General features: G+C 40.2%; 1 protein-coding gene and 1 pseudogene across 1 annotated transcript in view; both read left to right on the forward strand.

The window, feature by feature from the left end:
* Positions 1-13,142: 13,142 nt before the first annotated feature.
* TMPRSS12 (transmembrane serine protease 12) overlaps positions 13,143-18,139 on the forward strand; it is a 38,358-nt gene continuing 33,361 nt past the window's right edge. The window contains exons 1-2 of the mRNA XM_068561918.1: positions 13,143-13,380; positions 14,081-14,276. Coding sequence (XP_068418019.1) covers positions 13,143-13,380; positions 14,081-14,276 — 434 coding nt within the window. The remainder of the gene's footprint in view (positions 13,381-14,080; positions 14,277-18,139) is intronic.
* LOC137775512 (large ribosomal subunit protein uL29m pseudogene) lies at positions 17,442-17,941 on the forward strand (annotated as a pseudogene).

The following is an 18,139-nucleotide window of genomic DNA, read 5'->3' on the forward strand; positions in this document are numbered from 1 at the left end:
TGAGCGAGCGAACCTTCATTTGCCACTCCCCACTGCGCGCATTACCGCCTGAACCATCCCCCCTGCCCTGTGGAAAAATTGTCTTCCAGGAAACCGGTCCCTGGTGCCAGAAAGGTTGGGGACTGCTGCACTAATATGTATAAAATAGATAACTAATGAGAACCTGCTGTATAGCATAGGGAACTCCACTTCGCTGTACAATAAAAACTAACACAACACTGTAAAACAACTATACCCCAATTAAAAAAGAAAAACAGAACCACAATGAGGTATCACCTCACACCGGTCAGAATGGCCATCATCAAAAAATCTACAAACAATAAATGCTGGAGAGGGCACTTCCCTGGTGGCGCAGTGGTTAAGAATCCACCTGCCAATGCAGGGGACGTGGGTTCAACCGCTGGTCCAGGAAGATCCCACATGCCGCGGAGCAACTAAGCCCGTGTGCCACAACTACTGAGCCTGCGCTCTAGAGCCCACAAGCCACACTACTGAGCCCACGTGCCACAACTACTGAAGCCTGTGTGCCTAGAGCCCGTGCTCTGCAACAAGAGAAGCCACCTCAATGAGAAGCCCCCACACCACAACCAAGAGTAGCCCCCGCCCGACCCAACTAGAGAAAGCCTGTAGGCAGCAACAAAGACCCAATGCAGCCATAAATAAATAAATAAAAATTTAAAAAGAAAAACAGTAAATGCTGGAGAGGGTGTGGAGAAAAGGGAACCCTCTGGCACCGTTTGTGGGAATGTAAATTGATACAGCCACTATGGAGAACAGTATGGAGGTTCCTTCCTTAAAAAACTAAAAACAGAACTACCATATGACCCAGCAATCCCACTACTGGGCATATACCCTGTGAAAACCATAATTCAAAAAGATACATGTACCCCAATGTTCACTGCAGCTCTATTTACAATAGTCAGGACATGGAAACAACCTAAATGTCCATCAACAGATGAATGGATAAAGAAGATGTGGTATATATATACAATGGAATATTACTAAGCCATAAAAAGGAACAAAATTGGGTCATTTGTAGTGATGTGGATGAACCTAGAATCAGTCATACAGAGTGAAGTAAGTCAGAAAGAGAAAAACAAATATCGTATATTAACACATATATATGAAATATAGAAAAATGGTACTGATGAACCTATTTGCAGGGCAGGAAAAGAGACACAGATGTAGAGAATGGACTTGCAGACATGGGAGTGTGGGGAAGGGGAGGGTGGGACAAACTGAGAGAGTAGCAGTGACATATATACTCTACTGTGTGTAAAATAGCTAGTGGGAAGCTGCTGTATAGCACAGGGAGCTCAGCTCGGTGCTCTGTGATGACCTAGAGCAGTGGGATGCAGGGCGTGAGAGGGAGGCTCAAGAGGGAGGGGATACTGTATACATATAGCTGATTCACTTTGTTGTACAGCAGAACCTAACACAACATTGTAAAGCAATTATACTCCAATAAAAAAATATGTATTATGCCTTGGAATATAAAGTTGTCATAATTGCAGTTCAAATTCCCAGAAAAGATGCTGAAATGATATAAAGTGAGTGAATCTGACCAGGGACTTGATAGCTAAGTTAAAGGAAAAGTCACAGGTTATAGTGAAATGAAATAATGTCAAAGTATATCACAATCTAATTGCAGTAATCATATAACATTATTTACGGTTATACAAAGTAGGTTTTTATTTTTAATAAATGCTGCTTGTTTTTTTGCTATAAAACAAAGTAAAGGAACACTTATATCAAGGTTGTAGAATTCAGAAGGCCACTCTAGGGAGTGTTTGGCAAAGTCTTTTTTTTTTTTTTTTTTTTTTTTTAATCAAACCCTCGCCCCCTGCAGTGGAAGGGTGGAGTCTTAACCATTGGACCGCCAGGGAAGTCCCTGGCAGAAGTCTTTGAGGGAGTCAGTTGGAGGAGGTTTAGGTCATTTAACTTTTTTTTTTTTAAGAGAGATTCTGATAACTCAATCCCCTTTTATCAGTGTAAATTTCTTTGTAGCAAACATAGATAGGCATTAGAGGCCAAGTCTTTGCCCTTTCTTGGTTGAAATCCTTTTTCTTAAAATTGACTGGATATATTTAACAGTTTGCTGCCTTCAATAAGTGTATATGTTTTTAACTTAGGTAAATATTTGTCAATTTATTATAAAATCTAGGGTTGGACTTCCCTGGTGGCACAGTGTTTAAGAATCCGCCTGCCAATACAGGGGACATGGGTTCGAGCCCTGGTCCTGGAACATCCCACATGCCACAGAGCAACTAAGCCTGTGTGCCATAGCTACTGAGCCTGCGCTCTAGAGCCTGCGAGCCACAACTACTGAGCCCACGTTCTGCAACTACTGAAGCCCATGCACTCTAGGGCTCACGTGCCGCAACTACTGAGCCCATGTGCTGCAACTACTGAAGCCCACAAGCTTAGAGCCTGTGCTCCGCAACAAGAGAAGCCACTGCAATGAGAAGCCCATGCACCACAATGAAGAGTAGCCCCTGTTCGCCGCAACTAGAGAAAGCCCGCACGCAGCAATGAAGACCCAATGCAGCCAAAAAAAAAAAAAAGAAAAAGAAAAATCTAGGGTTACCTATGTACATAACATACACAGTCTTACTGTTTCCTTAATATCTACTATTTATTGAGTAACTATGCATAAGAAACTGTAAAAGTAATGACATTCATTCATTCAGCAAATATTTATTGAAGGCCTTTTATACGCCAAGCATTACTAGGAGTGATAAACAAGGCAGAGTTATACCTCTTGTGGAACTTGGATATTAATGTCATCCTGTGAGATTGGTACTTACCTAAAGTTATATGAGTATTAATAACTAGGGATCTCAGATATAAACCTAACCTCTAACCATTCAATATGAAATAGTAGCACATCCCCGCCCAACACACTCCTTTATCAAACTTGAAGGGGAGACTCTGTCTCTTTTGTGCTTTTCTGTATCCCCACAGTCTAGGGCAGTGCTCACCTGGTTTAAAGGAGTGCTCTATAATGTTTGTTCAAATGAATGAGGGTCTGGGGTTCAAACTCACTAAGGCACAGAGAGGTTTGATACTTTACCCAAGGTTAAATGGTAAATAACAAAACTAGGGTTCGGACCTAGGTCTGATCAACTCCAAAGTTTGTGGTCTTAGCCACCAGAGTGTACCTTCTGTCTTGCATGTGTTAGAAAGTCTGAAAAGCTTTTTTCATTGAATCTTTCTGCACTCAATATCAGATTTTAAAAGTTCTATTTAAATGTGTCCACTAGATGGCAACCTCCATTTCAAAATCACAGAAGTTTTCCAAACTTTTTAAAATAAATATATAGAAAACTACAGAAGTTAACATATCAAATCCTGTACATGCACCATCCATAATTAATAACTGTTAACATTTTGTTGCCTTTACTTCAGATCATTTTCTGAAGAGAAAGGATGTACAGATCAATTCTTCACCTTTCTTTCCCTAGTCCAATTTCCCTCCCTGAAGGAAACCACTATCATGAATTGTATGGAACCAGTCCATGTTTTTACATTTATTGTATGAATACATAAATAACACATGTCAGATTGTAGTACCTTTTTTACAAGTTTATAAATGGTACCTTAATTCAGACCAAAGAAAACTTAGGATTTTAGCTATGGTAACTTAATACTTTGTTTTGGAAAAAACCTGAGCACCAGAGCATTATTTTTTCCAACTGACAACTGTTAGAATTTAATATCACATCTGGAAAAAATGCTTGCCAAAAAAATTTTTTTTAATTCATAAATACTCATCAATCCAAAAGATAAGAAAGGAAAGAAAAGAAACAGGCAGGACAAATTGCCCAAAATAAAACTATAGAAATCTATGTGTATTAGTAATGATAATAAATAAAAATGCACTGGGCATTAGTTAAATATTAAAAATTGTCACGTTGGATTAGAAAACAAAATCCAGCTATATGTTGTTTATATACGGGGTAAATCTAAAATATAAGGATACAGCAAGGTTGAAAGTAAAGGCATGGAAAAAGTTATACCAGCCAAATATTAGCCAAAAGAAAGCATTAGTATAGCTATATTTATATTGAACAAAATAGACTTTAAAGGAAAAAATTATTACTTGGGACAAAGATGGTCGCTATAAAATGAAAAAAGATTTAACTCACTTGGAAGATAAAACACATCTAAACTTGGATACAGCCAATAATACAGGGTCAAGATGTTAAGCAAAATGCAGAAATATAATGAGAAAGAAAAATTCACAGTCTTAGTAGAATTTACATACCTCTCTCATAATTGATACAAAAAGCAGGAAAATCATCAGTACAAAGACTTGAACAATAAAAAAACTTGACCTAGCATACTAAATTTCATCAACTGTAAGCCACCACTGATTGTAAAGCAAGCTATATCTTAAGTACCACTAAGAAAGAAAAGCCACTGCCAGTTAAACTATGCCATGCCATTGATGGCCAGATGCATACTGATTTCAGAGATGTTTAAATGTGAAAAACATACATCTTTTAATCAGTGAAATTTGACGTAGAAAATATAACTGTAAATAACACATAAGAGTATTTATGAAAATAGAACCATATAGTTTGGGCAATAAAGTAAGTCTCAACAAATTTTCAAAGGACTGGCTTCATACAGACTATGTTCCATTGATCTATGTGTGTCTATCTTTTCACCAAAACCACACTGTCTTGATTACTGTAGCTTCATAATAAGTCTTGAAATCAGGTGGTATGAATTCTTCAAGTTTTATTTTTTATTTTTCCCCTAAAATTGTTTTGGCCATTCCAGTTTCTTTGTCTTTCTATATGAATTTTAGAATCAGCTGGTCTGTATCTATAGAAGAAGATCCTGCTGGGATTTTGACTGGGGTTGTGTTAAACCTATACACGGATCAACTGCGGAAGAACTGACATCTTAACAATATTCATCCAATTCATAAACACAATATATCTCCACTTATTTAGTGTTTGATTTTTTTTTCTTCAGTGTTTTGTAGTTTTTGGCAGAGACCATGCACATATTTTGTTAGATTTATACCTAATTACTACTTCTTTTTCTTTTTTCTTATAGGTATTTTAAATGTTTAAATTTCAGTTTCCAACTGTTGGCTAATATATAAAAAGAGGAATTTTGTCCTGTGACCTTATTATAAATTCACTTATTAGTTCGAGGAGCTTTTAAAATAGATTTTCTTGGGGCGGGGGAGGGGTTCTATTGAGATAGTGGCATTTGTGAATAGAGACAGTTTTATATCTTTCTTTAAAGTATGTATGCCTTTATTTTTAAAATAAATTTATTTATTTTATTTATTTATTTTTGGCTGCGTTGGGTCTTCATTGCTGCACGTGGGCTTTCTCTAGTTGCAGCAAGCAGGGGCTACTCTTCATTGCGGTGCGTGGGCTTCTCATTGTCTTCTCTTGTTGTGGAGCATGGGCTCTAGGCGCGTGGGCTTCAGTAGTTGTGGCATGCGGGCTCTAGAGCACAGACTCAGTAGCTGTGGCACACGGGCTTAGTTGCTCCGTGGCACGTGGGATCTTCCCGGACCAGGGCTCGAACCCGTGTACCCTGCATCGGCAGACGGATTCTTAACCACTGCGCCACCAGGGAAGCCCTGTATGCCTTTATCTTGCTTTATTGTACTGCCTAGGATTTCTAGTATAATGTTAAATAGAATTGGTTAAGAGTGGACTTTTTTTTTTTCTGTGCTGCGCCGTGTGGCTTGTGGGATATTAGTTCCCTGACCAGGGATTGAACCCAGGCCCTGGCAGTGAAAGCGCCAAGTCCTAACCATGGACTGCCAGGGAATTCCCACCAGTGCTTTTCAACATCATACTGTTAAGTCCTAATGCAGTAGGATAAGAAAAGGAAATTAAAGGTATACAGATTGGGAAGGAAGAAATAAAATCGTCTTTGTTCACAGATGATATGTTAATCTATTAGAAAATCCAAAAGATTTGACAAAGAAACTCCTGGAACTAATAAGTGATTACAGCAGGGTTGCAGGATACAAGGTTAATATACAAAAGTCAATTTCTTTCGAATATACCAGCAATGAACAACTGGAATTTGAAATTAAAAATATAATACTAGGGCTTCCCTGGTGGCGCAGCGGTTGGGAGTCTGCCTGCCAATGCGGGGGACGCGGGTTCGAGCCCTGGTCCGGGAGGATCCCGCGTGCCGCGGAGCGGCTGGGCCCGTGAGCCACAATTGCTGAGCCTGCGCGTCTGGAGCCTGTGCTCCACAACAAGAGAGGCCGCGATAGTGACAGGCCCGCGCACCGCGATGAAGAGTGGCCCCCGCTTGCCGCAACTGGAGGAAGCCCTCGCACAGAAACGAAGACCCAACACAGCCATAAGTAAATAAATAAATAAATAAAAATAAAATTTAAAAAAAATATATATATATATAATACTATTTACATTGGCACCCCCCAAAATGAAATACTTAGGTATAAATCTAACAAAATATGTACAAGATCTATATGAGGAAAATTACAAAACTGAAAAAAGAAATCAAACAAGAACTAAATAAATGGACAAGTATTCCATGTTAATGGATAGAAAGACAACATTGTCAGGATGGCAGTTCTTCCCAACTTGTTCTACAGATTCAATACAAGCCCAATCAAAATCCCAGCAAGTTATTTTGTGGATATCAACAAACTGCTTCTAAAGGTTATACACAGTGAAAAAAGACTCAGAATAGACAATACAATATTGAAGGAGAAGAACAAAGCTGGAGAGCTGACAGTACCTGACTTCAAGACATACCATAGTGGGACTTCCCTGGTGGTCCAGTGGTTAAGACACCGCACTTCCACTGCAGGGGGCACAGGTTTGACCCCTGGTCAGGGAACTATGATCCCACATGCCGAGTGGCCAAAAAGAAAAAAAAAAAGTTAAGAAAAAAGACATAACACAGAGCTACAGTAATCAAGACAGGGTGATATTCGCAAAAGAACAGACAAATAGATCAATGGAATAGTACAGAGAGCCCAGAAATAGACCCACGTAGATACAGTCAACTGATCTTCAACAAAGGAGCAAAGGCAATACAATGGAGCAAAGACAGTATTTTAAATAAGTGGTGCTGGAACAACTGGACATCCACATTAAAAAAAAAAAAGAATCTAGACACAGACTTTATATCCTCCACAAAAATTAACTCAGAATGGACCACAGACCTAAATGTAAAACACAAAAGTATAAAACTCTTAGAAGATAACATAGGAGAAAATCTAAATGACCTTGGGTTTGTCAATGACTCCAAAAGTATGATCCATAAAAGAAAGAATTGATAAATTGCACTTCATTAAAACTAAAAGTTTCTGCTCTGTGAAAGACAATGTAAAGACAATGAAAAAGACTGGGAGAAAATATTTGCAAAAGACATATCTAATAGAGGACGGTTATCCAAAAAATACAAAGAGCTCTTAAAACTCAACAGTGAGAACCGATTAAAAGATGGGCCAAAGACCTTAACAGACATCTCATCAGTAAGATATATAGATGGCAAATAAACATGTGGAAAGATGATCCACATCGTGTCATCAGGGAGATGCAAATTAAAACAATGAGATACCACTAATACACCCATTAGAATAGCCAAAATCCAAAACACTTGTAACACCAAATGCTCGTGAGCAACATGAACTCTCAGTCATCGCTAATGGGAATGCAAAAATGGTGCAGACACTTTGGAAGACAGTTTGGCAATTTCGTACAAAACTAAACATACTCTTCTTATCATATGATCCAGCAATTGCACTGTTTGGTATTTGCCAAAGGAGTTGAAAACTTACGTTTACCCAAAAACCTGCACACAGATGTTTACAGCAAATTTATTCATAACTGCCAAAACTTGGAAGCAACCAAGATGTCCTTCAATAGGTGAATGGATGAACTGTGGTATACCCAGATAATGGAATATTATTGATCACAAAAAAGAAATGAGCTCTTAAGCCATGAAAAGACTTGGAGGGGGACTTCCCTGGTGGTCCAATGGTAAAGAATCCTCCTTCCAATGCAGGGTTCGATCCCTGGCCGGGAAACTAAGATCCCACGTGCTGCGGGGCAACTAAGCCTGCACACCACAACTACTGAGCTCACGTGCCTCAACAGGAGAGCCCACGTGCTGCAAACTACAGAGCCCAGGCACTCTGGAACCCGCGCACCACAACTAGAGAGAGAAAAAACCCCACGCCACAACTAGAGAGAAGCCTGAGTGCCACAACGAAGACCCTGCGTGCCGCAACTAAGACCCGACACAGCCAAAAAAAAATAAATAAAATAAATAAATAAATAAATATTAAAACAAGAAAAGACATGGAAGAATGTTAAATGCATATTACTAAGTAAAAGAAACCAATCTGAAAAGGCTGCATACTCTAGGTATGTATTATACGGTATTCTGAAAAAGGCAAAACTATGGAAACAGTAAAAGATGAGTGGCTGCATTAATGAAATGCATAAGACAAAGATAAACACATAGAAGACCTAAGTAGGTACTTAATATGAGATAATTAATGAATGTCCCCTAAATATATGAAAAGATATTCAAATACTCAAACTCATTTAAAGTCAGGAAAATGCAGATTGAAACCATGAGTTCTCAATGCATACCAACAAGATTGGTAAAAAATTAAAAAGCATCGATGATAATATAAATAATGGGAACGTTTACATGCTGCTAGCTGGACAGTACGTTGGTATAACATTTCAGAAAACTATTTGGCATTATTTAGAGAAGGTGATGGTGTATATTCTGTAAGAGTCAGCAATCCTAACCTGGTATATAGTCCAGAGAAACTCATGCTCACATCCATAATAGTATTAGTTGTAAGAGCAAAACTGGAAACAATTCAAATGTTCATCAGTAATAGATTCCAATGTAGATAAATACATCGTGGCATATTCACACCATGCATATGGTAAAAATAAATGAATTACAGTTATAAATAACCACATGAATGAATGCTGAGAACGCAATACTGAATGAAACAAAACTAGCTGCAAAAGAAAATGAATTGCATGATTCAATTGATATCAAGTTTAAAAACATGCAAAACTAAACATGCTGTCCAATATGGTAACCACTAGCTACAGGGCTAACATGACTGAGGAACTAAATTTTAATTTAATTTAAATTTAAACTTAAATTGTCACCTGTCACTAGTGACCACCATACTGTACAGTCAGGTTTATAAAGAAAATCAATGGAATACTAAGTACAAAATTCAGAATATTGGTTTTTTCTAAGGGAAGGAGAAAGGGACAGAATCAGGGACGGGCACACAGGGGATTTCCAAAGTAACAATAATGTTCTTTTTCTTAAATAGGTATCCTTATATTGTTTTTATTCTTTAAACTGTACATAAACTGTACTATAAACATTCCTTCAAAAGGATTAAATATTTAACAAATCAAAAATAGTGAATGAGGTTGTGGGTACATGGAAGTTTATTTGGTTGTTATTATTTAAAGTCTACATAATAAAATATTTTTATTAAAAAGATTTCTAGCACTAACTCAAGTGGAGCAAGGGACAACCAAGAAGAATAAAATGTCCCCTAACTCCAGACCCAATCAACCCTACCATCCTACATCCCCACCCCCAACCCTACCCCAGGCCCCAGGCTCAGCACTAGTGCCCTCATCCTCCTTCAAAGATAGGAAAAACAAGATGCATTATCTACTGCTATGTAACAAATTATTCCAAAACTTAGCAGCTTAAAACAACAAAATTTTGTTATCTCACAATTTCTGTGGGTCAAGAATTTTGAGTGTGGCTTGGGGGATGTCTCTGGCTTCAGGCCTCTCATGAGGTTGCATTTAGGATCTTAGCCAGAACTGTGGTCTCATCTGAAGGTTTGACCTGGGAAAGATCTGCTTCCTAGCTCACTCATGTGATGTGGTTTGCTTCTTCGTAGGCCGTTAGATTGACTATGACTGTAGGCTACTCCATAGGGCCATAGGGCAGCTCATAATATGGCAGCCAACTTCCCTCAGAGCAAGAGAGCTAGAGAAAATGTTCAAGACAAGTCACAATCTTTTTATAATCTAGTCTTGGAAGGGATAGCCCATCCCCTCTGCCACTATCTGTTTGCTACAAGCATGTCACTAAATCCAGCCAACTTAGAGTTGCCAACTTAGGGGAGGGGGCTAACAAAGGGTATGAATACCAGGAGACAAGGCTAATTAAAGGCCATCTTGGAGGCTGCCTACCACACCAGAGAACATCTGTCTGCTGACTGGAGTGATCCCACAAAGAAAGGAAGTAGCAATGCAGGGGAGAAGAGTGAAGACCTAGAGAAGGCAGAGGAAATCCAGGCCTAGGACCTTTGCATGTACTGGTCCACTACATTTTTCATTGCTCTTTCATGACTTGGCTGCATGCACCTGTTTTTGATCAGGATATGGAAAAGAAATCTGTTGAATGTCTGTTATCTGCCACAGCAAGACCAGCCATCTTGCCCTGCTTACAATGCCCTACCCAATCTGATCACATCACTCCCCCAAAGAAACACACCCCAACTGTGTTTCCCCCCTTTCAAGTATCATCTTTCATTAAACTATTTGGGGAACAGTCAATTTGTTTCCTGTTCTGCCCCTGGGTCAGGTCAGTTCATGCTGCAACTTGTTTATCCAATACCACCTGCTTCCCTCCCACTGATTTCAGCTCAGCCCAGGAGCTTCTGTTCTCTTTCCACTTGTTACCACCTGTAAGCCTCAACTAATAGGCTCCTTTGATTTAATGCAGCCAACCATGACAAACTAGGAGGATGATATGAGAACAGCGCTGTCCTTTTGCTGACCCCTACTTTCATTCCCCACCATGTGACCAGCCTCCCAGACTACCACAAGCCCACACTGTGCCCTTGTTACTGAAGGAGTCAGGTTAACTGAGGAAACCTTTAGCACAGCTCAAGATAGCAATGATAAAACAATTTAAAACCAAACATTACACATCATTGTTCTTAAAAACCATGGGTCAACCCACCACAGTGAAACTCTCACAGATATCTTTTTGGCTCAGGCCTGGACTTCTGCCATGTTGTTGGGCGGACTGCTTCTTTCCCCTCTCTCCTCCTTTGCACACTGAAAAATTTCTCTTCATTATGCTGAGCATGCTTATACCCCTAAGTACAAAGCAGGGTCCAGGCCTACTACTGCATATCCAGAACCATAGTAAATGGTTCTGCTAAAGGGAAGAAGGGCCATACATGATCCTGGACTCCAAAAAGAATCAAATCAAATACAAAACCAGGAAGAAGCCTTCAACTTCGTTTTTTCTCTTATATATCCTGATCAAAAATTTTAAGGCATGGTTTCTCTCTTCAGTCTCTGAAAGATAACAGAAAACAATAAAAAAAAAAAAACTAAAATTATACACACACGTGGTATCATTATTACTATGGTGGTTAACTTTATGTGTCAACTTGATAGGGCTAAGGGACACCCTGATCACTGGTAAAATATTATTTCTGGGTGTGTCTGTGAGGGTGTTTCTGAAGATTACCATTTGAACTAGCAGACTGAGTAAAGAAGATCTGCCGTCACCAATGTTGGATGGGTGTCATTCACTCCAATCCACTGAGGGCCCAAACAGAACAAAAAGGTGCACGAAGGGCAATTTCTCCTTCTTCTTGAGTTGGGACATCCATCTTCCCTGCCCTCCCACATCAGAGCTCCTGGTTCTCCGGCCTTTCGGTTGGGACTGAATTATACCACTGGTTTTCCAGCTTGCAGATGGCATATCATGAGACTTCTCAGCCTCCATAATTGTGGGAGCCAATTCCCACAAATAATCTCCTCTTATATATCTCTATATGTCCTATTGGTTCTGTTTCTCCAGAGAAACACACATAAATACATATCCATACCTTTGCTTAGTCTGTCTTCACTACATCTTCCTCTTCTTGACCTTCCCCCTCTATCTAGATCCAGCTCACATTCCCCTCCCGCAAGGAGCCTTCCCAGACTGCCACAACCCACACCAATCCCTTGTGTCTGAATTCATATTAGGCTTGGGTGTCACGGTTTCCTTCTTTGTTCCCCAAGTGAATTACCCCTGATTTTCTCTGCTAGCCAAGTTATAAAGTTCTCTAGGTCAGAGGGCCAGGTCTTAACACACCTCCCATGATATGATACTTATTTTGGTGTATGATACGTACTATGAGGTTAATATCTACTTGTTCAGTGGATCGATTAACTGGAGCCACTTATCTGCGCTCTTTTCCCACAGCGTTTGTAATGTCAAGGGGCATCTTGGGGGTTCTGATGGGGCAAGGAATAACGTATCTTTCAGGCTGGGGACTGGTGTGTGGGTGTGTGTGTGTGTGTTTGGGGTGGGAGTGGGTGCAGTGACCTTTAGTCAGGCTTTGTCCTCAACTTTCAGGCAGGTCCTTAAATTCTGGGGGCGGGGGGTGCGCTTGGAGGCATGAACCCGCACCCCCTGTAGTGGAAGCGTGGAGTCTTAACCACTGGACCACCAGGAAGTCCCTGCAGGTCCTTACATTTGATTTAATCAGCTCACCCAGAGGTGGCGAGTTGAAGGTAAACTACTACAAAACAATTAATGATGAGATCAATGTGTATTACAGAAATTGGGCTCCCCCAATGCCCACATTGTCTCAGATCCCAACCTCTACACTTGCTTTGGCTTCTGCTTTACGTCTCCCTTCCCCAGCTTACCCACTTCAGTTTAGGTGCTCTTACTTCTGGAAGCCTTCCTGGCCTTGAAGTCTGAGCTGCTCCAGAGGTTCCAGCAGCTCCCCTCTCACCACAACAGTCCTACTGTACCATCTAAGTGTGTAGATCTGGCTCAGGAAGGTCTCGCCAGTTAGCGAATCCCCAGATCCTGGCTGAGGGCGAGACATTTCATTGGTCGCTTAACTAGAACACCAGCGGAGGCCTTGACTCATCCGGGCATTTCCGCAGCCTCACAGGCCTCCGCCCCCATCAAAACCCCTCGCCTACTTCGCTTGCGTGGTTTCCCCCCCCCCACCCCGCCCCCCGGCACTGAGCCAGCCGCACAGCTCCCGCGTCTCCCGCCTCGCCCGCCTCCTCTGCCAGGCTGCTCAGGCCGAGGGCCCACAGGCTCGCGGGGTGGGGGGAGGGGCGGCGTGGGGTAGCGGGCGGGAAATGCCTGCCGCCATCTTGCCCACCAGGAGTTCCGACATGGGGCTGGGGCTCCTGAGCGCAGCGCTCTTGTTTGTGGGGGGCGCTCTCATATGCCCAGAACACTACTCACTCTCCGAAAGGAGTGGGCGCGGCTCCTCGAGAGAACAGGCTGGAGGTCGGAAGTGGCCCGAGGCCGTGAGTGGGAGGCCCAGGGCGCAGAAGCACCAGGCCCCGGAAGAGGAAGTGTTGAACGCAAAGGGCAGTATCTGTTCGTTCTTCTCTTTGGACGGTCGTCCTTGCCTTTTTCCCACTTAAGTAGTATTTGAATTTGGGGCCCTCCTCTTCTGTTTTTCCAATTGCCTTTAACTAAAAATTTACGGATCCAAGCAGTCCAATTTTAATGACTGTAGTAGTAGTACTAATAGTAAAAATGCCATACACTTCTGCGTCTGTATATGCGCCTCAAAACATTCTGGGGTTTGTCATTCCCATTTTACAGACTAATAATTCATTGGAATTCAAAGATGAAAGGGCTGTTAGGTGACTTTTTCATACTACAGTTAAGAAGAATTAACCCAGCAAGTTAAATGGCAAGTATTAGAACTTGTAGCTCTTGGTTGACCAGTCCCAGGCTCTTTTAGTGGCCGTTTCACACAGGGAAAAAAATGTGATACCCGGCCAGAGAAACTTACCTCATTGTTATACTTCTCAGGAGAAGAGTTTTAAAATTGATGAATTGTGCTGATTTAATGTCTTTCTATTTGTAAGTAAGCAATTAAGGCATGTTTGTCTTAACTCTCTAAGATTGTTTTTCAAAATATGGGCATGGCTTAGGTATCTAGCTTGCTTTATGAGTTTTTTAAATAGGAATTTCAAATATTATATTAACGTGTTAAGATTATGAAGTAATACATATAATAATATGTTCAGTCCAAATAATATATCATTTTTATTTTTAGATTGTGGAACAGCACCACTTGCAAATACGTTCAAGGGGTCTCGGATTGTAGGGGGCACAGAAGCTCAAATTGGTGCATGGCCATGGCTAGTTAGCCTACAGATTCAATCTGGCAGATATCTTGCTCATGTATGTGCGGGAAGCTTAGTGAAAAACAGATGGGTCCTCACGGCTGCCCACTGCACTAAGGACACTAGGTATGTATTCAGAACAGAACTCTTATTTTATTCTCTTGGGGGATATTATGAAGTGGCAGAGGACCATTTGACTTCAGCCATGTTCAGTTAAGCCATATGTTTCCAAGTAGCCATAATGCCTTATACTGAATAGTACACTGAATATTTGTTGAAATAAATCCTTTAAGTCAGAGGTCAACAAACATTTTCTGTAAAGACAGTAAACATTTTAGGCTTTGCAGGCCATACTCAACTCTGTCACAGTAGAACCAAAGTGGTCATAGATGATACATCATTGAATGAGTGTGCTGTGATCCAATAAAACTATTTATGAACACTAAAATTTGAACAAAATACTATTTTGTCATTTTGGGTTTTCCCCAACCATTTAAAAGTGTAAAAAACATTCTTTGTTTATGGGCTATATAAAAATAGGAGACAGGCCAGATTTGGCCTGTGGGTTGTAGTTTTTTGGACCTTGCTTTAAATAATAAATAGCTTTTCTTTTAGCTTTAAAAATTATTGTATTGTAATCATGTATTTGTCTTTCTCACCATTAGATCATGGTGAGACAAGTCCATGAAGACAAGGACTACATGTTTTATTTTGTATTTCTGGTACTATACAGGAGTTGGCCTACTTTATAGGAGACATAATAAATATTTATTGAGTCTATGGATGATGTCAGTCTTGGAGAAATAGATTTACCACAGTTATAATAGAACTTTATGACCCCCCTAACATTTAAAATGAAGCTCTAAGATAAATACTGTGGAAAACCATGGTACCTGTCATATAGTCTCTCTTTAGTCTCTAATTTTTATGAGGTATCTCGGAGAAGAATGAAAAGTCTCTAAGAAAAACTAACAACAACTTCAAAATTCAACTGAGGGTAACTGGCCTGATGGGGTTCATAAGGTTTTAATCTTTTAATCTGTATACCACATTTAAAAAACATGCATTTCAGTTCCATAAATTGGCCTCTTGAGGAATAGAGCTCAGAAAAATGGGAAGCTATTATAAACCCAAGGGTATAGAAAAAGATGTAGAAAAAAGCTTCAGAGTTAGAAATCAATTCTGGTCTTTCAGGTGCGGGTGTTTTACAACTCTTTTCTAAAATGCTGTCTTTAAGAACTGCTTTTCAACAGCTTTCCAACCTTAAACCAAGGAAGGAAAAGCCTGCTTGGTATGGTTTGAAGATTCTTGGAAAAGCTCTTCTCACCTATTAAGTCCTGATATTGTGCCTTTACTAGTCTGTTCCTCCTTTGACACGGTGGGGAGAACAATGCATTTGGAGAGGGGCGACCTGTATGCTAGTCCTCCTCTGACACTTTGTGCTGCAGTGGCTTTAAGTAAGATTCCAGAACCTACTAGATATACCGCCTTGGCCATAATAATATAGCTTTGTTATATTGTCATAAAATCTTAAGAGTTCAAAGAGGTATTTTAAATGTGTGGTTCAATTATCTGTGCTGTATATGAATCCTTCTTAAAATATTGAAGTAAAGGGTTCTCTAGTCTGAAATAATTATTGCTTTAATGCACTGAGTCAGGCATTTTTTCAGACACAATTTCCACTACCTTCACAACCACTCTTTACTGTAGGGAGACCCTGACTGGAAAGCAGTGAAATCAGGGATCAAATCCAGGTGTGTCAGAAAGAAAATCCACACACATAACCATAACTATATCATTTGGCTCTCTACTTGAAACACCTCTTGTGATGATGAACTGCTACCTCGGGAAGAATTTCATTTAAATTTTGTGCAGCTTTATTTCTTAGAAAGCCTTTCCTTATGTTGAACTAAGTGTCTTGATTTTCATTCTGCCTTCAGAAGCCATATATATTAAACCTCATTACTCTTCCAAGCATTTGAAGATAATATTAATATTCCACTTAACAGTTCTCAAGGCTAAATCTTATTGATATTTTCACCCCTTTACTCAACAAACATTTACTAAATGTATATTATATACTAGGGACTGGGCTAGGTGCTGAGGAAGTCGACATTACTGAGGCGTAGTCTGTATTTTTCAGGAGTACCTCCTGTCTCAGAAGACTCTGCCACTTCTATTCCTGTTCCCTCATTTCCTAAACCTTGCACCATCAGTTATCCCTTATTCCTTCTTATAACATGAAAGACCCGCTCTGAGATTAGGTACTGTTTAAGAATGTTACATATAACTCTGTATTTTTAAAAAGCCCTCCCAGTAGCCCTCTGAGATAGCTGTTATCTCCATTTCACACCTGAGGAGTCAGAGATCAGAGATATTTGGTAATTTTCCCAAGATCACATTGCTGTAAAGTGGCAACCTATTGATTTAAACCTAGTCTCAAATCTATAGCTGTTTCATTATACCTCATTGTCTCTTTAGTATTTTTCAATATTTTCCTCTTGCTTCTTCCCTACAGCCTTCAAACATGTTTAGGTCACCTCATCGTTATTTAACAAACAAACAAACCCTACCTGTTTCTGTTCTTCCTTTCACTACTAGACTCCTTGAAAGAAAGACTCCCTTTTGTTTCACCTGCATTGACTCATAAAATCCCAATTGCAGTCTGATTTTTGTAGCCAGAACGGACTATTAAAGACCCACCTCTACACCAAATCCAATGACCTCTACTCAATCCCCATCCTATTTCATCTGTATAACATTTGGCAAAGTTGACTGCTGTTCTCTTTTTTTTTTTTTTGGCCATGCCGCATGGCTTGTGGGATCCTAGTTCGCCAACCAGGGATTGAACCTGGGCCCTCAGCAGTGAAAGCTCGGATTCCTAGCCACTGGACTGCCAGGGAATTCCCTCCTATCTCTTTTCTTGATTTTTAAGACACCCTATTCTCTACCTTAAAAATTTTTTTTTCCTTATTCCTTGAGTCTTTGTCTTCTTTTAAATGGCAGTATTTTCAAGAGTTCCACCTTCTATCCTCTTGCCTTATCATCTGTATTCTTCCCTAGAGATGTCTCATCTCCTTCTGTTTCAGGAGTCATCATGTCCTGGCAACTCCCAAGTCTCTCCAGCTGAGTCGTATTTCCAGCTCCCTACTATACATATATATTGGAGTCACATTTCCAACAAGTCCAAACATGAACTTTTAAACTCTTTCCTCTAGAGAAGAGTCTCGGCAGCCCTGAAGGCTTTCAGGTCGTTAATAAGTCCTCAGGCCCCTGCTAGCACAGGGAGCTTCATGGACCTGTCAGCAATTAAGGAACAAAAGTAATGAAGATTTACACAAACTTTGGTATGTTCTCCTGAAAGAAACATGCTCCTAACTCTAGAGCAGGAGGCTAAGCGGCAGAGATTGCCAATGCCAAGTCTGAAGCGGTTAGAAAAGGTAGTAGATTCCATGGATGCATTAGATAAAGTTGTCCAGGAAAGGGAAGATGCCCTCAGACTTCTTCAGACTGGTCAAGAAAAAGCTAGACCTAGTTCTTGGAGAAGAGACATCTTTGGAAGAGTCATCTGGCACAAGTTCAAGCAGTGGCCTATACCTTGGTACCTAAATAAAAGAAACAATAGAAAACGATTCTTTGCAGTGTCCTACATGGAACGTTTTGTCAGATTGAGAATTGAGAAACAAGCCTGCATCAAAGCAAGGAAGACAAGTTTAGCAAGCAAGAAAGAAAAGTTTCTTCAGGAAAAGTTTCCACATCTTTCTGAAGCCCAGAAATCAAGTCTTATCTAAGCTATCTGAACTCTTAATTTACCATTTTGTTTTTCTTGGATTACAATCTGTATACAAAAGTAAATACATATTAAGTGGTTTATAAATAACTTGTGTTTTTAGTCAAACAACTATCAACTGGGACTACCCTGGTGGCGCAGAGGTTAAGAATCTGCCTGCCAACGCAGGGGACACGGGTTCGAGCCCTGGTCCGGGAAG

The sequence above is a fragment of the Eschrichtius robustus genome, chromosome 13 (assembly GCF_028021215.1).
Source record: "Eschrichtius robustus isolate mEscRob2 chromosome 13, mEscRob2.pri, whole genome shotgun sequence".
NCBI lineage: Eukaryota > Metazoa > Chordata > Mammalia > Artiodactyla > Eschrichtiidae > Eschrichtius > Eschrichtius robustus.